The following is a 20,588-nucleotide window of genomic DNA, read 5'->3' as shown; positions in this document are numbered from 1 at the left end:
AACCAGCTGTCAGCAAGGTTGTAGAAAATCAAAAGGAGAAAGTCCTGGCTGTATCTGAGTCAATACTGTATTATACTTTTCACTTTATTAAACCCTAAAACCTGTACGTGCGGGCCAGATTAAATATTTCTAAACCAAAAGGTCTCAATTTTCTGGCCTCATTTGCAGCATTTTCACCTTTTTATTGCATACTTACATAAGTGTATGAAAGAGTAAATCATAAATAAAAACTTGAGTGTACAATTCATCCAATTTAAGCTCCTAATTGCATCAGAGCTTTTGGTTTTCTATCTTGGCCAAGTTTCCACGAGTGCTCCCCTCCAGGGGCAACGATGCGGGCTCTTGGTAATATGGTTCTGCAAGCAGTCCTAACACACTCAGCCACTATTTATCCTAATCAGTGACATCCACATAACCAGGATTGCTTAAAATGAACCCCTTCCGCGCCCCAGAAAACGCACATTTACCGGGACCTCATTTGTCATGGGTAAATTGAGGGTCAGTAAACTTCGCCTGTATCCTCCAGTGGGGATCCAGGACATGCATCATAACGTTAGGAGAGAATGATTGGCGAAGGCGAGCTGTCACACATTTGTCAGGGGGAAGGGAACATTATTTGCTAATTTCCCAAGCTGGGCACTGACAGGGTGCTTCGTCTTCAGACCTTTGGTGACCAGCATGGCTTCGCAGCTATTAGTACAAGTCAAGTGTTTTTTCTTTTTCTTTTTTCTCCCTTCACTGTAAAGCGGCAGTAATAAGAGCCATTCGTTCGACCTCACAAGACTGCAGCACACACTGGGTGAAGGATTTTTGGATGAAGCGGATGCCCCCATACAGTGTTCTGTTCTTGCCAGGCCTTAGTTGTGGCCAGACAGCCTTGAGGGCTGATGGATCACAAACTTTCCTCGTCAAGGTGACGCTATCGACTCCACTGCACCAAAATCTGACAAAATGGGTATGAGGCAGTCATTCATCAACATAAGGACAAAGGGGTCATGTGTGCTTCACTCAATACTGGTGGAGCTCAAGAAATGTCAACCTTGTAAGGGATGGAAAAGGGAGATGTTGATAGTGCAGAAGTAAGGGTTCTTTGTAAATACACTTCCACTAAAGCTTCCTGCTTTATGAAAGTCAAACTATTTAATGCCAGTCTCCAACATGTATGCACCCACACTGAGCTGACAACCTCTATGCACAAATCAGAGATATAAATAGTGAAGTCCACTTCTCAAATCCAAAATTAAACCCACTTAATGTTCTGCTCTTAGAAAGAGGAACACAGTGTTACAGCGGTGGACCCTAAAAAAAAGGGAAAAATTAAACAAACAAATGCAGACGTCTTTATCAAAGCACATCAGATAGGGTCCTGTGCTGACCAGCTCGTGAATTGTCCCTATCCTTGCGTCTCCTCTCCGCCCTGCCGTCACTTTGAAGTTCCAGACTTAGAAGCTGATCAGATGAGGTGCTTCCTTTTCATTTCCTGTCCTGATGGGTTGGGTTTGGTACTCGGTTGGTTGCTGGTCAGCGACGGGGTGTGGCCTACAGCAAAGATATGCTATAATCAAAGGCATTCAAGGAGGTATGTAAACAGATCTGCTTTTGAGGAGCTCTTTGAAACACACACGCCAAATGACTTCATATTTCCGCACCCTTTAAAGCCACTCCGCACAACATTTGTGATATTTCTAAAAAAGGCTGATTTAAAGGAGGAAAAAGAAAATCCCCCTGCAGTATGAACTGCTACAATGAGAAAAGATGACATAGGCATTTATAAATGTCACTGCCACAGTCACGTGGGTTGTAACCAGTTGGCACAACAGTTTTAGCATGTGTCAAAGCATGTTATCCACTAGCCATATCCCCATACCTACCTGTCTCATTACAACTCTGGTATTTAGCACCAGCTCCACGGGAGTGGAGCAGACACTCATTGCCAAGTTAGATGGGCCTGGTTTGAAGGCCTTGTGAGCTTGTGTGGAGCACGACAAGGTTCCACGGAGGAAGGTCCTTGTGTCCAATTAGAGGGCTGACGTGACACGTGCTCGCACTCCCCCACTGTCAGGCAGCTTGTCAGGTAGGCTTTGAGAAGCACACTGTGGCATTATTCCACAGCGTGTTATCAGCAAGTGACCTGTGAAATCCAGCTCCAGGAAATTGATTGAAATAAGCACTTGCAGTTGAGCATGTATTTTCCCCCATTACATCTCTCTGTGAAATGCATTGTGGTTATCTTTCATGAGAAAAATGAAAGCATAGGTGCGTGCTTTTTTTCCTCCCAGTAAGGATGGTATTCATTGATTTAATTTTAATTGGACCCACTTTTTGTCCTACAGTATCGTTAGAGGTCTGTTTTGTAATAGCTCTTAAAATGGATTGTCCTCACGAAGTCACAGCATCAGTCCTCTGCCACGGGAAAGATAGACACAGGAGGCAGGGAGGGGGGCTCTTGATAGACGAGGATCTTTCCCTCCTCCTCTTTTTTTCTCTACCTCCTCTTCTTGCCCCATTTTCAGTATGATCTGCACCCAACGGGCTTTAAAAGAACTCCAGCCTCCCGCCCCCTCCTCTGCCGCATTTTGATTGAAATTCATCGGCAAGTTTATTGAGAAATGAATGAGGGAGGCAGCACGGTATCGACTTTGAGAGGAAAACACAACTCATCTTGAATGAGGGGGAAAATGCGGCCGTAATTTAGCCGTCATCGATCTGTGCCCCGTCCATGTATTGATCTTCATTTTACAATATTAATTTGCGCTTGCAATCAGCTGTGAAGGGAACCCATTTGATTTCTGTTGGCCGGTAATGTGTGAAAGTCCGCTGACGTCCTCAGAGAAGTAGCACAAGTACTTTAGATGTCATCTAAGAGGATTGAACAGGTGTCTTCGGCCCTTTCTAATAATACCACCGATATGAAGGGAGTCTGGAATTATGGATGGGCAATCTGTAACATTGCTCCCTTTTAAGCGTGTTAATTACATTTTATCTGTTGCAGGAGCAATATCTGCTGGAGACTGTAACTGTCTGGGTTTTTTTCATCTGTATTGGCTCAAAGTTCATGAAATTTCAATGAACATTGATCTGTCTCCATTGATTTATCTTAACTGCAGATCTTTGAAATTTTAATTTCCTGTTCATCTTGAGACTGCTGGAGATGGAATCACTGAGTGATAACTGGCTGCAGTGGATGGAGATGATATGGTCAGTGTTAACACAGATGAGGTTTGCTTTGCGTGGGTTTGCTGTGAAAATTTCAATTTGCCTTGGTTTGGTGTTGGTTGATTTTTTTTTTTAAGATGGTCTGCATGCGTATTTTCTGCTCTCAACACTGGAACACATTTATACTGAGGAGCAGCAGCATGACTTCTGAATATCACGCCTTCCTTGTACGCACAGGAGTCCGTTTTAATTCCTTAACGCAACGCTGTGAAGATATACGCTCGTCCTACGTCCGCAGCTGTTGAATATTGACGAGAAGAGGTCGTTATGTGTGTTGATGCTGTTGTGAACTGCATCCATCTAACAGACTGCAGGTGCCTAGAAGGCTTCAGTTAGACTGTTTGACAAGTCACAAATGCAATAACACTTGAATGAACTTCTGCCTGTGCTGTTTATCTGTCTCCCCCTTTCCAACTCCCACTCCACCTCTAATTTGTGTTAAGGGGAAAGAAAAAAATAACTGCTCAATGGTGTAGGAGGAGTGGAGATAAGCTCGAAGCAGTTAAGTATAATTAGCGAAAGTAATAGCTGGCAAATGGCAACAAGGCTAGGTTTTTATCTCCTGGAAAGATAGAGTTATCGTAATAAGCTGTAATGGCTGGCAGGAATGCTAGTACACTGTGCGAGCTTCCATTCAGGCTCATAGACTTAACAAGGAACAATTTCCTTTAAATTTACTGCTTTGCTCAAACATTTCCCTATGTTTTTACCTCGATACTGTAAGCCAATACAAGTGTTCAATCCGCTTTCATATGGACTGTGGGCACACTGTGCTGTATCGCCATGTAAGCACTTCTGGCTGCCAGAGACGGCCATGTTACAGTGTTCTTGTAGAGCGGTTACTCATGTCCTATTTCTAGAGAACATGGAGAAGGAGCAGCGGACCACACTCAGATGCCATGTACACGCCATCCACTCTACATTTTAAGTAAAGTGGCTCGACTGAGGCGGCTAAAGGAGCTCTCAGAGAAAATGTGTTAGTGGCATGAAAGGGTGGCAGATTAAGGCATCAGATCAAAATAAGATTGGGAATTGCACATTCCAGGCAGAGGAATCTCACTGAAGGCCTGCCATGCATGCCCATGCGCATGCGTGATATTCAAAATTGGAAATGATATGGTCACAGCTGCACACCGAGTCATGCATTCCATTTCTTCATATTCTGAAACATGATCATTCACTCTCTGGAGAGAGAAAATTACTGAAATATTCATAAAAATGTTCTTCCAAACCTTCGTGAAGGGGAAGCACACTCTTTATCACGTCTGTTCTTTCGTCACTTACCATGCTAATTTTGCTCACATATGGCAATAAATCCTTTTGTTATCAGCTGTTTAACTTGAAACATATTCGCCGTCGCTTTGTTGTCTCATTATATTTGTAAAATTTGTATCATGACAGAAATTAAACCCCGGGCCATCGCTGTGTATATAAGACAGGCAGGGAAAGAGAAAAAAAGAGATATAATTGAACAAAACACGTAACCTGTCTAAATCTGAGCCGAAAATGAGAGAAAATGAAAATTCTATTAGTCTCTAATGTTCCCTCTGCCACCTCCCAACATCCCCCCCCGCATGTGCTCTTCATCTCTCCTGCAAAGTATTCAAATGCAAGCCCTGCCTTACCTCCCCGTGTCTCTTTTTCTCTAATTATCCATGAGGTCAGTAAGCAAAATGGGGAAGAAGCCAGGAGATCAATACAAATTATCCCTGAGCAAACCAGTGCTGACAGTTTGAATTGCAGCATATGTTTACCCAAAATCAGGCAATTTATCTTAATATCAGGCGAGTAATGCAGCAGGGGTGAGAGGTCACACAATCTCTCCACCTCATAATTACCCGCCTCTAAAACAGGAAAGTGGTATTGATTGGCCGCGGGCCGGGAAGCGGGCGTGACTGGAACGTGCCAGCGACCCCCCCCCCACCCGTATCATACCTCCTCCAGTCCCCCCCCCCCCCGCCGCCCCCCCCCCCCCCCCCCCTCCCCTCGGCTAGACTCCCCACCCAATTCAGGATTTATGGGATGTGTGTGGAGGGTTTCATGTTTCCTTGCAGCGATTGAGAAGCCTTACAAGGAGGGGTAAGGAGGAGGTTAGGGGGAGGGGGGCATGCTTTGTCCACACCCTCATCCCACCTCTCTCTCCATATTGTACTGGAAGGAGCAAACAAATTCTGGCATGCATCGAGTCATGCCGGGGCATCACAGAGCTGCTCTTTAGAAGAGAGTAAAGTTTACGACAGAGTGTGAAGTTGGAACATAATGATGTGTCAAGGATTAAAAAAGACATGAGGTGAAGAGGTGGGGCTGCTGTCAATGTGTGTGGTGTGAGGAAAAGTAAGGCGAGTAGTCCCAATGATTCTTGTAAAAGCTCAGCACATGAAAGAAAATCTTTGCCTGAAAGAAAAAATGTGAGGCGCAATGCAACGACTGCACTCATAACACATTTATTGTCTAGATTGAATATAAGTGCTCAGTATATATCATCAGCAGCTCTTACAGGATTATTGACATTGTCTGTGTCTGTCTGCACTAGTGTACATGCTATGACTACAAAACTGTCAACTCATCAACTGACAGCACCGTTTAGCGCTAATGCAAGTCTCCATCAGCTGTCAAAAGCATTTGCATGAAATCAATAGCAGATGGCGGTCCGTGTCACCAATTTCATTATGCCGGGGTTGTTACAAAGATCATCTCCATGATAGATGAGATGGTGACATGTCGACATGTAGAGATCATGCCTGACGCTTGGACGACAACTGCAGGCGATTCTGCCAGGTGTTAAACCATGACGGAGAAAACTTTACATCTAATATCGGTTTAGTTCGAGGCGTTTCGATTCCTCCATATTTAGAAGTGTAATAAACTGTGAAAGCTGTCGACAAAATCCAGCATAAACCACATTTCAAGGATTAAGGAGACCCTACCCTCCAAAACATGCATTTACAGGAGGGCATCATTATCATTGGAGAGGCACATCAAATAGAACACCTCTCCCAACCTAGGTCTTGTCCTGTACTGTACGTCTCTCCGGCTGTGTTCCCAGCATGCCTGGCGGGTTGTGTAGGCCCCAACTGAGGCAGAGGACAGGAGAGCGTGATGTATCACCCTGAGAGAGCCCACTGACAGCCTCTGATGATGGATGGCCTGATTATGGAGTGCTTTTTACACATACACAATTTACATCACACTGAGCAGCAGGGTCTGGCAGGGCTGCCGTGCACATACACTCTCTCTCTGCCGGCCATATGCACTCACATCTACACACTCGTGTGTGTACACATGCACACATGTACAGGACTGCCAGAGTGCATAGATAAGAAGGGGAAGGGGGGTGGAAATAACAAAAGAAAGGGGGCAAATTCCTTGCTATAGCCTTGTCATGTACGATCAATACGGCAGATCAATCCTTTATTAAGGAGAAGATGGCTTTCCCTCACATTCCATGGCAGACCTTTGTCGTTTCGGGACGCATGATGACATGTCAAATCAGATTTCCAGCAGTGTATGTTGTTGTGGCATGGGTTTATTCAGGTGTGTCCAGCCTATGAGGCTGAATATCACTGTATTTGTAAGCCAGATCCTTGCTATCGATTATCACCCTGCATTGTCCATGCTTGAACACATAACTGCTCCACTTGAGCACGGTTGAGCTAGCAATTACCGTATTTGAGTTTTAGCACAAGTGGTGTGTTCGATTATAAGTATGTGTGTGAGTAACATAAGTATGCGTGAGTAGGTGCAGTATGCCTTATGGGTGTGTTTCGGGGTTGTGCATGTGTATCTGATGTACAAAAGAAAGAATGAGAAACATAAATGTTCCTTTTCCTGCCCTGACTCCCTGGCTTGTGCTCCAGTGGCCCTGCCTGCCTCTATGTGCGTGTGTGTGTTTGTGTGTGTGTGGGGGGGGGGTTGCTTGCTTTCACATTCTCTGGTGTTCAGCAGGTTCAGCGAGCTGTGCGGTGTTAATGCTGAAATTACATGCTGAGTAATGAGTGATGGGCCAAATTACAGACTGAACAATGAATAGAGGCAGGCAGCTCTTATTAGTCTCCATAGAAAGCCATTGATTTATGAAGCGCCTTGCTCGGTGGAGTTACTCTCCTGAAAATGATATCTACATTGAGAAGTGATGTTCTCTATTAAGTCGTTCCTTCCCCCTTTACACTGCTCTCCTCCTTTCTTCCACTCCTCCCCTCCTTCTCTCCTCTGCCCTGCCTCCCTCGCCTTGTCCTGCCTATGAGTGTACACATGATTGTTTAGAATCAGGCGGAGCTGTAAGGAAACCTTCAATTACCCATTAGGACTGTCAGACATAAAACGCCCTGCTCTCACCAAAGTCTGGGTTATGATTCATTTACTTTGTGCCTCTGATTCATCGCCCAATATGCTTCATGCCCCAGATTACTATTTGAGGGGTGGGAGAGATTAATGGCTCCATGGGATCTGCTGCCGTATTTCACACGGCCAGTGTTGCAGTACAGTTGGTGCAGAAGGGTGAAATGACGGCAACTTACACTAGATCAATGTGTGGACAGCCTTTCACAGATTATTAAGGCTCTGTTAGATTAAAAGACCGCCGTTATGTAGTTTGCTTTAGTCAATATTCTCAAGCAGATAAAAAGGGGGAGGGCCCCTCTGAAGAATCCTCAGACTGATGTAGGTCATCATGGCTTTTAATGGAATAGCACTTAGTGGCACAAGTGTCAGAGGAACTTGTGTCGTATAAAACACTGTCTGGCCCTTGAGGTTTGGATTTGGAAATGACTATTTTACTGTAAACTCTAACTCATTTCTCAATTAGTTTAGCCCCCACAACGCTCTAATTTTCACCTTCTCTCGTCTTTTTTTCAGCCCTGAACGAGCCAACCATCGACTATGGGTTCCAGAGGCTGCAGAAAGTCATCCCCAGACACCCCGGCGACCCTGAGAGGTTACCAAAGGTCAGTACAGTGTCTCTGCTGCACTGAAAACCAAAAGAACCATAATGACACAGAGCGGTCTGGGTTATAATTCTTCGACAAATAAACAAAACAACATTACAACCAAGCAGAGCAGTATGACCCAAAACTCTAACAGATTTTCTTCACATATGTGGCTTACCCACTAACCAGCGTGGTAATGCTATTGGTTTTGTGTGTGGAGAGAGGCGTAAACTCTCTGTGTGGTAAAATAGCTCAATCAGGCGTTTTCCTCTCCAGTAGTCTGTGGAGATGGTAATCTGGTCAGAAACGACGTCTGCACCCTCATTACCCCACTCATGTTTTCCTTTCATTTTCTGCAGCTCGATTTGGTTTAATCTTTTGTTTACAGAACCCTGTGCCGTAAACCCCCTAGTCTTACTGCGGCTAATAGACAAAGACTGCATGTTATTATGCTTTGGCTTTCTTATTGTTTTCTTTTGAACCTTGGTGAAGGAGTTGAAAGCCACATCAGTTTTATACACACCGGTGTGGCACATAAAGACGCTGGCATATTGAAAGACCTGAGCACGAAAACTTGGGTGCAAACAGTGAGAAAAAAACCCTCCCCTGCAGAACCGCTTTGATTCTTTTATTCTTTTTCTCCCCTTTGATTCTTGCGCTCTTTCCATTTCCGATTGATAAAATCTATCTGTGTGTTTTCACTAATTGCTACCCTGCCAGTAACCATTTTGATGACTGACGTTCCAGATGTGTCAAGTGTAATAATATGACTGATTAGTACTTTCAAAACCCCTCGGCACGCAGTAAAGTGGAGGCCACCTCAGAGTTTTAATAATACTGTAAAACCTTTAAAGACCTTATCTATTAAATCCCAGCATGCTACACCGCAATATCATTAATGTCCAACGGACAATTTAATAAAGAACAGACTGTGTGGTAGCTATAGACATTTGACCAAGGCAATGTGGAGAAATGGAACATCACAGCTAGTCCCTGGTTCAGTATATGAAGTGTTTCAATTAGACCCAGTCCCTGTGGAGACAGGAAACAACACCTAGACATGAAATGTTACTCTAATTTCAACTGTAAACGTAGACCAAAAGGTAAAGTACACTTACCCTTTCATATCCACATGACTCGTTCTATCTCCGCAGGCATCACAGGTCAGTCTAGCTGCACTGTTTTTATTTTATAAAGTCACCCAGTGTCTTTGTGAAATCCACATCTTGTGAACAAAGAGAGCAACAGTGTTTAACACAGCTTTATTACAGAGAAACCCTCCTCCCTTTTTCCCTTTCTTTTCTTTCGCTTCTTTTTTTCCTTGAATACAAAGTGTTGTTGGCTCTGAGACAGATTTTGACACTGAACCCAAGATTAGTTTCCTGGGTGTGCGCATACTTAATATAGCATGGTCTCCCAGCCTTTGCATGAAACAATCACAGAGTGAGATGAAACCCTGCACTTCCAATAAACAACATAAATATTTGATTTGCTCTCTAATGGACCCAAATATGGGGTTCAGGGGGCATGTAAATGATCCCACCAAGTGATTCGTCATTGTTAAGCTTGCCATCTGAGGGTCAGCTCTCGGGGTCAAAAGCACATTCCCAATAAAACAGCCCGCGGCGGGCCGAGGCTGGCATGTACATTTGGAATGAGAACAGAAACGGCATATAGAGAACAGCCATTACAGGGTGCAGGTGAGGTAGGGAGACTCTATAAAAAGAAGATAAAGCTGGAGGACGCGCGGTGTACATTAGCAGAAAGGCAAATCGACACCAAGCCCACTCACCACCTCTACTCCCCCCTCCCATGACTTCACCCTCCAGTTGATAATATTACTCCACTATTGATTTCCACCAGCCTTCTCCCTGGGACCAGTAAGACACGTGGTAATTGTAAGGAGACAGAAAGCCAATATGGGAGTGCTCATGGATAGCAAGGGATGCACGCTAATATTGTTGCTACACAGAGAAAAAAGGGGGGAAGCTGCCTCTGATTGAAGTTTACCTCGTAATTCTAAGACAACATCGTAGATGACAGTCTGACCCTGTGGGAGGAGTGGAGATATAAAAATTCAATGCAAAGTCCAGGGTGAATATGAAAGTAATAAGTGTGAGCAGTCAAGTGATGAGAAAGGAGATTGGTTTGCGGGCATTGCGTTAAGTGAAGAGAGACTTTGGAATTCACCCTCCCTTTTAAGATCTTGTTATAAAACAATTTTCTATTCATAATATAAAAAAGACAATTTATAATACCATTTTGTGCCCTCTGGCAGTAATGGACAAATAGACTGGATATCACATTATATCACACTCAATTTCTCTCTTCTGTAACAAATTAGATTCATTATGAAATTAAAAGTGGAAACTCAATATTGTTTTATTATTAAGCTGATTGCTTTGGATTCTTTTCTTTCCTCCCAAAATGAGCATAAGCCCATTCTTTTCCAATTCTTTGTGTAATCCACAAGGAGAAAATATTACAAATGTGTTCATGTCAAGCAATTACCCATGTATTTAAATGAATCTCTCTTCCTGTGCTCTTTGAAGTACCTTCATCTAATGGCCCTATGCTTCTAAATGCATTCATTACCTCAGGCTAGAGCTAACAGAGTAATTGCCTTACAGTTTTATAATGGCATTAGCACTCCAAGCTACATAACCTAGGCCCTTTTTTATTAACTGTGATAATATAAATACAACATCCATGTTAATCTACTGCTTGAAGAATCACATTTGGGCCATTTTAGACCACATCTCCTTATTGTTAGATATTTTTTATAACACATCATTTGATATGGCTTCCCCCCCCCCCCCCCCCCCCCCCCCCCCCCCCCCACCCCCCACCCCCCCTGGTCGCCTTTTTTCTCAGCAATAACATAAAACGGCTCCTAAATCTTAGGTGATCTGTTATCTGAGCAGTCCCATTTAGACAGTTGCGGAACACGAGACCTTTATGCAAAGCATGGCAAACAATAGAAGGAATCTGTCACGCATTTGTCACAGAACAACAGAAATCATTTGAAGCCTTTAATTGTTTCAATTTAACATGGTGTGTTCTGATATGTCTCCATGACAAGAAAGCCAATTACACTTATGCTGGAGCAGTATTGAGATTTACATGGAAATGCCCTCAGAACACTATTCCGTGTTAATCGTATTCACAGCGTGAGCTGATACGCATGGAAGCGTCTCGTCAGAAGAAAACAAACTTCTTCCTTGATTGGGTGCAGCACTTCTCATCATCCTCGGATATGACTAGGTTGCCACTTAAGCATAGCCCTGCGAGTCAACTTGGTTAGTTAAGACACCACGCGGTAAACGACAGATTAAGGATGAGAGGCAATATCGTTTTCCTCCCTCCTTTTTCCAAGCTCTCCTTATGTCACTGCTGCAAAGTACCATATGGACAAGGAGGGAGAGGACGTTTTACAGAGAATGAAACATGGCTTGCAAACGCGACAGTCTTAATTGCTTTAATTGTTGTTTAAAATTGAGAGCCATGTAGGAGATCTTGAAATATGATAGAATAGATTATTGGTAATTATTAACTGCAGACAAAAAGAAAGAAAACCACTTTATCTCACTCAGCAAGAGAGAGAGAAATCTGTTCTGCCTGATGAGAACACATCAAGACAGCTGGTCCTCTCATTTAGTCTACCTGCCTCACGACAACCATAATTCTTTATTTGTATGCAAACTAGATGCATGCAACGTTGAGCATACACACCAATTTCAGAGGTAAATGCCCATTCTAAGAGCCACCCATCCGGTAACTTGGGGTGGATTAAGCGATATGTTTCTATAAGAGAGCATGGCATACGCTGGAAGTGGCTTCTACAGTGATTCATCTTGATAAATCAAGGACTGTGGTAGATATGCTCCTCTGGATGAAAGGGCCCATACACACGCTCCATACACACTACATACGCTGTGCCTTGGAAATGCAGGCCAAGTCTTGGAGGCCGCTGTTTGAAGGCGCGAAGGCTGTGTTTACATTCATTTATGGCAGCTGCCGTCTTAATCCCACACTGCTATTGCCAAGTGATGGAACACTTCAGACAAATTACCGGGGCCCGCAAAAGAAAACACAGCGAATGTGGGAAGAAAACAAGCGCCATCTGAGATGTTTCTGGTGACAGATTTGCATTGCTTTTAACCAGGGTTCTAACAGCACAGGCGACAAATCTCTGCTCTACAGCAGGTGACAACAAGCGAGCGTTTTAAAACACACGCGAGAGCCGTGTCTGCAACTTGCCTTTGTCAGATTATATGCACTCTAAAAGGAGGAGAGGATTTTTCATTGAGCATATTGCCTTCTGTATTATAGAAAACAAAGAGAGCAGCCTGGTTGCTTGAGAGGGATTTAATTGTAAGTGCTGAATTCAAAGAGCAGATAAAGATACACAAACGGGCCAAACCCCACCTTGCTGAAAGCCCGAAAGAGAGTGGGGGGGAACGGGATCCGGGGCCAACTCATTTTCAGTGTTAAGAGCCAAAGCAACACAGCTAATCCGCATTGTCAAGCGGGGGCAAGCATGCAGACATGGATAAGACCACATCCTGAGCATCCGTGTCCCCAAGGCACAAGCACCCAGCTCTTGCTGGATGGGAAGTCATTTGTGAAGTCCTTTGCAACAGCCAGTCAAAGAGGTTAATTGAAAAATTCCTTAATGTCATTACAACAGAACTAGATTAACCCAGAGCTAATTCACTTTATTGTTCTGAAGAGAGGGGACTCAGCGGTGAACTCTGGAGCAAACGTGAAGCCCAGAATCAGGGGTGAGGTGTTGTTTTTAAAGGACTATGCCAGTTTAATTAAGATAGGGAACATTATTCACTGCTCTGCATGGTTGGAAGGAGTAAAATGGTAGTGCCATATAAATGCAGCTCTAGTGCCTCTTAAATCAAGGTGGCTTTTATTTAGTGTTTGAATATGTAAACATTTCTAAAGCTCCCCGCGACCCTGCTGCGCAATGTTGCTTTTGATATTTTCTGTTACTGTACGTACCACTGGGCTCTCCAATGTAATCACTTTAGGTTTTAACATTTACTCCCACTGCTTTCCTCATCAGGAGGTGCTACTGAAGAGGGCGGCTGATCTCGTTGAAGCCCTGTATGGAATGCCTCACAACAATCAGGTCCGTGTCCACACAGCTAATTTAAGCATGCTTGTACCTCTGCTAAGTAAGAAACAATTTAGTATCACCAAAGGGTATTTTTACCACTATATCTGGAACAATGTAGGCTACGTGCATTGTGAGTTAACCATATAGTCATGAACCATGCATCAAAGAAAAAGCACAGCTATAAAGAAAAAGCAAAAAACAACAACATAAATAACAAAACCTTCCCCTGTGCTTCTCAGGAGATCATTCTGAAGAGGGCAGCTGACATCGCAGAGGCCCTGTACAGCGTTCCCCGCAACCACAACCAGATCCCCTCTCTCGCTAACACAGCCTCCCACGGCATGATGGGAGTCAACTCCTTCAGCAGCCAACTAGCAGTCAATGTGTCTGAGTCACAAGGAAATGACCAAGGTATGAGATTTTGGATACGGCTCTGCAATTCAGGTGGGTTTCCAAAGTGGGGTGCGGGGACCTGGAGGTGGGCCCTTGAGGGTATTCCAAGGGGTTTGCAGGAAAATGAGAAATAGTTACATTTCCCTCCTTTTTCTTATTAAAGTAAGAAAATTGAACAGGAATTATGTCTGAACGCTGGGTTTTTTTTAAAAAAGGGTCCAATTAACGTGTCAAGTTCTCTTCTTATTAAACTAGCATCCGCAGCATGCGTTAATATAAAATTTTTACTGCAACAGCAAAACTCCATTGGTTTTTTTTACTGTAATTAGCAAACACTCCACATACATTAAAAAAATATCCCTCTCCTTTTTTCTTGTGTTGTTCAGTGGGTTACAGCCGGAACACCAGCAGCGTGTCCCCCAGGGGCTACATCTCCAGCAGCACCCCACAGCAGTCGAGCTACAACACCGTCAGCAACAGCATGAATGGCTACGGCAATGCCGGTATGAACCTGGGAGTGCCAAGCTCCCCTGGGTTCCTCAACGGATCCTCTGCCAACTCCCCATATGGAAGTGAGTAGCTTGCCACTATCGCACGCTGTAGTAGCACTAAGCTGCTGCTGATTTAATTCCAGCTCCCACATTCGTTTTCACTTCTATGAATCATTTCTGACGGGGGTTTATAAAATTACCGATGGTGATAATATATTACCGGTTATTCACGGGGGCTTGTTTAGTTTTAGCACTTTGGAGAACACGAGCGCAGCTTAGAATCAAAGAAATATTCATTTTGTCTTTCACCGTTTGCCACCTGTGTTTGTTCAACTGGGCAAGATGTTGATGGTAGGGGCCTGTGAGTACTGATCGTGTATCCCCCCTGGCAGTAATACTATCCCAGCCTTACCTTAACTGCCCTCTCCCTCTTGAGCACTACTCACAGCACGTTCTCACTCTTACCCTCCCTCCTTTCCTTTCCTTCCCTATCGTCTCCACAGTTAAACAAAAGAGCGCCTTCGCCCCTGTGGTCCGACCCCAGGCCTCCCCACCCCCCTCCTGCACCAGCGCCAACGGCAACGGACTGCAAGGTGAGCCCCCCTCACCCCCTCATCCCTTCCCTACGGACTACTGGTCAGATACCGCTGCTCAGGCCTCTGTCCGGTTTGGTGAGGGATTAATCATTACAAATATATGCATTTTGACAGGCCAATTTACACCTTTCAGTTTACATTCAGACGCACACACTCACACAGAGCATGCCTTTGCACACACGCACAAGCGTAGGAGCGCAAGCTTCATCCCGCGTCTTCGCCAACATTCACACAAACATACATCCTTGTTGCCCTTTCATACAAATGATCCCCTCTGATGTCGCAGGAAAAGACCTTCCCAGAATTGTTTTAGTAATTATGTTTATTAGGTTTTGTGCATGTGTCATGACCAACATGATTGCTTTGAAAACAAGCTTAGCCGTAGTGTGTGCCCCAAGATTAATAACATTGGGCTTAATGAAGTGGGAAATTAAAGTTCATCTTGCTACACGTTCATACTTATTAATACATGTTGTGCAGAAATTAATGAGCAATGCCTTGCCATCATCTGCGCTGGCAAACTTAAAAGCATTTCAACCATGACTCTACAAATATACTCAGAGCAATATAATAATATATCATCCCAGCACTTCACTAGTCGCCTAATTGTTAAAACGTGTGAAAATACTGAATATATAAACTCTCAGGGTGAGGTACAGTTGCTAATGATATCCTAAGCAGATGGTCTCGGTAAAATAACGGAAGCTACCTTTGATCTTGCCTAATCTCTCTTGGATAATGACGCAGAGGCATAACTTGGGGAATGGGGAAACGTAGGACTAATGTGCCGCTCGGTGTTGGAGAGTCAAGGATAAAGAAGAGATGACGGGAGGAAAGGAAGTGATAGGACTGAATTTGCGGAGAGGAGAGTCTGGGTGTCTGGTACTGTAGCATTGTGGCATTGTGGGAAGTGACCGTGTTGTTGCTCTGCCGTCACCACGGCTGTGTCTCCTGGGAGTCTGGGCCAGTGTTTGCTATTACCCCAATGCCAGGAGAAATATCACACATAGCAGGACTGGCGTGCTGGGGGCTGAAATGTCAGAGCAGGAGGGAGGTTTTCAAACTCTCCCCGTTAGGAGGACACGCAGCAGCAGGCTGGCGGACACGGCAAACACTCACAGGCTCATACGCAAACAGGCACATTAAGGCTTACATTCACGCACTTGCGCACTGTCAGATGGCCACACACGCACACGCACACACACACATACACGTACACACACACACACACACACACACACACACACACACACGCCATGCATGCACTAAATTACAACACTTTAATAGTTTTTCATACTTATATCCATACCTGCTTTAGCCTAATAAACTAATCTCCGTTACCTTTCTCTCTTTTTTGTCCCCAGCCATGTCCGGCCTAGTTGTCCCTCCAATGTAAATGCACTTTCGTCATCTCAAGCACCAGTCTACCCACTACCACTTCACAGGGCACCCCCTCAGCACACTGCAAAAGGCTGGTGCAATGTATAGTCCACCGCTTGTTCTGTTTTTGAAGACGAAGAAAAAAAAAAAGAAAGAAAAGAAAGACTTTTTTTTTTTTTAAATTTTCATTGACTTTCACAGCCTGCAGAAAAAAAAGGATTTCATGATGAACAATATTTTTTTTCTGTGGGATTTTTTTTTGTTTATTCCCCCACCCTCCTCCCATTTTATCACCCTTGAAGAGGACACAGGATGATGAAGTGTTTATTTTGTATACCTGTCGGGTTGCGCTTCGGTCTCGGATTTGTCCAATCAACCACACGCTCAATACTGGAAGGGACTCTGTGGACTCACCATCTGGTTGTAAAGTAAAAACACTGATGTACAGTACATTTGCCAATGAACTTGTTTGCCTCAGAAATTGTTTTCTGTTTCAACTCTCTTTTAATAGATTCACAACAGTTGTGTGTCTTTATAATGTGACTTTTTTGTATTTTTATGTGTGAGAAAAATACACAGGGGCCAAGACAGTTTGAATTTCAACTGGAAAATATATGAGATATATAATGTAGAAAATCGATCATAAAAGTACAACAAATACGAGTAAAAAGGGGCAGGGCTGGGTGGGTAACGTTGTATCATGTTTCATTCCTGCATTTTAACTTAAATTTTGTAATTTATTGTAGCTAGAAATCATCTTCAAAAGTAAAAAAAAATCCTCTTTGATTCAACAAGCACACTGATGTGTACAAAACACTGCTCTGTTGATGAATATGATGTACTTCCATGTCTAGAGCTTCCTTTTAAGCAAGTGTGTTTTGCCATGTTTTTCAACTTTTTTGCTAGCACTGTATATTAATGCATTCCTAGGCTACTGTGAAGTCTGTTTCTTGTTGATGAGGAGCAGTCTCCCCCCCCTAGCTCCAACTCCCTTATGTGTTTTATATGTGGTAAAAAAAAAAAATTGTAGACTATTGTGATATTGCCAAACGTGTGCTAAATATTTATACATCTGTCTTTTTCATGTTCTTTTAGATCAACAAAAAAGAAAAAAAAAAGAAAAAAAACCCAAAACTAAATTACAATCCATTGACAATGTAGGACTATAGTAGTTCATTGTCATATTTCTGTTCCAATACACACTTGCGCTCACTGAGGGAAATTTTGTAACATATCAACTATAAATAATGTATTTATCTCTGAAATTTTGTATATTGCTTTTCATTATGTATGTATTAATCGTCATGCCCTTAATATAGTGATGCAGCACAGATAATTCAGCCAAGAACTGTTGCCTTCATTTGTTTTTCTTTTTGTATTTGATGAAATGCAATGTGCATATATTTCATGTGTATCCTCAAAATTTGTGTTACTCCGTCAAGACTCTCTGTCCATTTTTTAAAGGGGAAGTCAAACTTCATTGTTTATTTTTGTATTGATTTTAAATTATCTATACAGACCATTTTGGAGAAAACTTTGTTGGTTGTATTGTCAAATAAATTGTTTGTGACCCATATGATAGTTGTTAAGATCCAATAGAGACTAATGTGCATGAGGGACAACCTTGGAGATAAAAAAAAAACACTCCATCTGTGGTTGTATTTTTTTCTGTTTTGTAGAATGTATAGAAGTCATTTTTACTCACCACTTATGACTCTGCCACATAGCTTACTTGTGTTTACAGGGAAGACAAATTTAAAACTGTTCAACATTTGGAATGGAAACAGAAATGAATAAGCGATGTTTTATTAAAATTTTCAGTAAAAACACAATAGCTACTCAACTGTGGACTTCTTCAGTTTGAAGTACAGTTTGGCTGGCAGACAAACTGACAATCAGGAACAAGAAAAAGACAGTAGAAACTTCTGAGGACAAACCTGTGATTCGTCTGTAAGATGTAGTGTTTAGACATTGCTATAGAGATAATTGTTTGACACCTGTGGAAAAAGTGTAACATCCATAAAAGATGAAAACTGCTCTTTACTCATATTCTTTCAGCAAAGCACTCTGACATTGTGACATATTCCTACTGGTCTTTGTATCAGCATATCCTGCATCTGTGGTGCTTCAAAGGTTCATTGTAGCCATTCATAAACAGTGCAAGCTTTTTATTCAAAACACCCCAAATGGGGCTCATTCAAATCCCTCATTTCATTGCATTAAGCCACCTAGTTAATAAAGAATCAATACATTGAAAGAGCAAGGTTATCCTTTGTCTATAAGGGCTGGTATCGTTTTGAACCTCTTATAGTTAGAGCGTTGAAAGGGGGCCGTGGTGAAATCTATACTCATCAAGTGGGTCAAACAGAAGGATAGAAGTGTTTGAGGGAAGAATAGTGGTTCTCCTTAAAAACAACTGAGCATCTTATCTGCCATCCTGAGTGGTCGCGGGGAGCAGGTCGCAAAATGTCAATTTCTCATCAAGGCAACATTGTCCGAGGCCACCTCTGCCATAAATGCACAATTAAGCGCCAATCAGCATATCGCAGCTTATTATGTCAAACAGCATGCGCAGATCTGGCAGCACCGGAGATAGCCCAGGAGCTGCTGATAGCGCAAAGGACAGATACGCTAAAAAGAGCTATTTAATTTTCAGCCGCCTTGTTCTTTAAATCATTCCCTCGATAATCCAGCGCGTCTGATAACAACAGCCACACAGATACACAGGTTTGGATCCATCTCCTGCGCACCGCCGTGTCTTATTATTTTTAAAAAATGTTAGGACAAACAGCACATTTCTTTAGAAACCAAACCAAGCAAAAACAGCCAAAGAAAGAAAAATACTGAGGGTAAAAGTGCAATCAAAGAAAAAAAAAAAAAAGACAAGTTTAGTTTTGAGCGCTCTGAAGCCTGGCAGGCGAGCTCGAGGTACAGTATATTGTCTCAGCAGGTTTCCCTGTACCCAACAATCAGCCACTGGCTCTGCCACAACATTCAATCATCGTGAGAGCCTCTTTTATTGGAGAACTCTAATGGCTACCCTCCACCATGATCTTAATGTGTGCATTAAATATTTATAAATCCTGGGTCAATAATGCCCCACATCCAAAGCCTGACAGACCCCCACCATACCATGTGGCTGCCTCGCTCTCAAACACAAGCAAAGGTGAAGGGGTCACGCAATCAAAAGAGAGCGAGGTTCACCGCATCCATATGTTGCCACTCTTATCAAGACTTTCCTCGGTACTGGTTATCTGTCAAAGGAAAGAAATATTGAAAGCAATATCGATCTTAACTGGCCTCGTGTTGCCGAGGGCCACTCTTCAAACATCTGCTTGTGCATTGTTATATTTCAAAAAAAAAACCTCCTTTCGATAATATAAGCCTGAGCAGTAATATTGAACATCTCTTTGTGACGCGGGCCGCTCAAGCGTGACTAATAACTGCGTTATTAACAAGCATCACTTGAGATTTTTACAAGTTGATACGCAGTATACGTACTAAACATTTCTTCACTGGCGTGGGGTTAATTGCGCCGCCTGGCAACTACACGAGTGACTCAGTTTGTTTTGTTTTTTTCCCCTCTCTCTCTCTCCTTCCTTTTCTTTTTAACGTGACTATATCCAGGCTGCGCTCCTGTGCTGTTCAGGTGAAAGATTGTGCTCTGGTGATAGCACACACAAAAGAGCGACCGGACAATAAGCCAGTCAATGGAGAGCTCCAGTTGAAAGAGCCACAATGGCCGTGCATGCTGGGAATTGGGCTGGATGATATAAAGGAATGAAACCTTCACTGAGGCCGTGGAGGACAAGCTTTCAGAAAAGAGGTTTTGTTTGCTCTTTATCAATCTGCCGTTTCCCATGAGAAAAAACAATTCAAACTGACCTTAAAAAGGGAATATTACCTTACGTATCCGCTCTCTATGTAACTCTTATTGAGGCTTATACGTTCACTCTTAATGCATTATCCCACATTGATGTGGTAATGCGAACATGGGCACAGTACCCGGACGGGTCGTAAAACAAAAAGCTGGACGCTAGATTTTTTTGCTTTGTTTTATCTTCTCTGCTTGATGGGCAGTGCTGAGAAGTACTTTTTTAAGGATTTGCTCTTGGACAGACAGGATTTGTGAAGCTGCTGAGTGATGTGTTTTGTGGAGGGGAAAAAAAAGTCTCTGCAACTCCCGTGAAGTTCACACATGAGTGGGAAGCTGCCTCTTCCACTCATAAAAGCCGCACTACTGCAGATCACAACTCGGAGATGACAATAACTCAAAATAGGGAGTGTGACCTTTTATGAACGATTTGAAATTTGAATCAAAACTGGGAATCTGACCCACATTAGCGCCGTCTCCCGTCTGTAAATCTGTACATCAGATAAGACACTGCTCCCCTGCTACTGTACACTGGGAGTCAGCTTTGGAAGGAAAACTCTAGATCCTCACAAAGATTTCCAC

The 20,588-nt window shown here is 43.2% G+C and overlaps 1 protein-coding gene across 8 annotated transcripts in view; it reads left to right on the top strand.

The window, feature by feature from the left end:
- LOC101481351 (early B cell factor 3) overlaps nucleotides 1-18,168 on the top strand; it is a 67,713-nt gene extending 49,545 nt beyond the window's left edge. For 4 of the 8 annotated variants that reach the window (XM_004551537.5, XM_012919274.4, XM_023153445.3 and 1 more), the window contains exons 11-16: nucleotides 8,071-8,159; nucleotides 13,219-13,284; nucleotides 13,512-13,683; nucleotides 14,052-14,237; nucleotides 14,660-14,749; nucleotides 16,117-18,168. In XM_004551537.5, the coding sequence (XP_004551594.1) occupies nucleotides 8,071-8,159; nucleotides 13,219-13,284; nucleotides 13,512-13,683; nucleotides 14,052-14,237; nucleotides 14,660-14,749; nucleotides 16,117-16,148 (635 nt within the window). In that variant the 3' untranslated portion in view covers nucleotides 16,149-18,168. Of the gene's footprint in view, nucleotides 1-8,070; nucleotides 8,160-13,218; nucleotides 13,285-13,511; nucleotides 13,684-14,051; nucleotides 14,238-14,659; nucleotides 14,828-16,116 lie in introns of all 8 variants that reach the window. The other 4 variants (XM_076891618.1, XM_076891617.1, XM_076891616.1 and 1 more) reach the window with 1 other exon arrangement.
- Nucleotides 18,169-20,588: the final 2,420 nt, after the last annotated feature.

Source organism: Maylandia zebra, linkage group LG13 (genome assembly GCF_041146795.1).
Source record: "Maylandia zebra isolate NMK-2024a linkage group LG13, Mzebra_GT3a, whole genome shotgun sequence".
In the NCBI taxonomy this organism is placed as follows: Eukaryota; Metazoa; Chordata; class Actinopteri; order Cichliformes; family Cichlidae; genus Maylandia; species Maylandia zebra.
The sequence above is the reverse complement of the archived record's forward strand: the minus strand, read 5'-3'. Positions and strand labels throughout refer to the sequence as shown.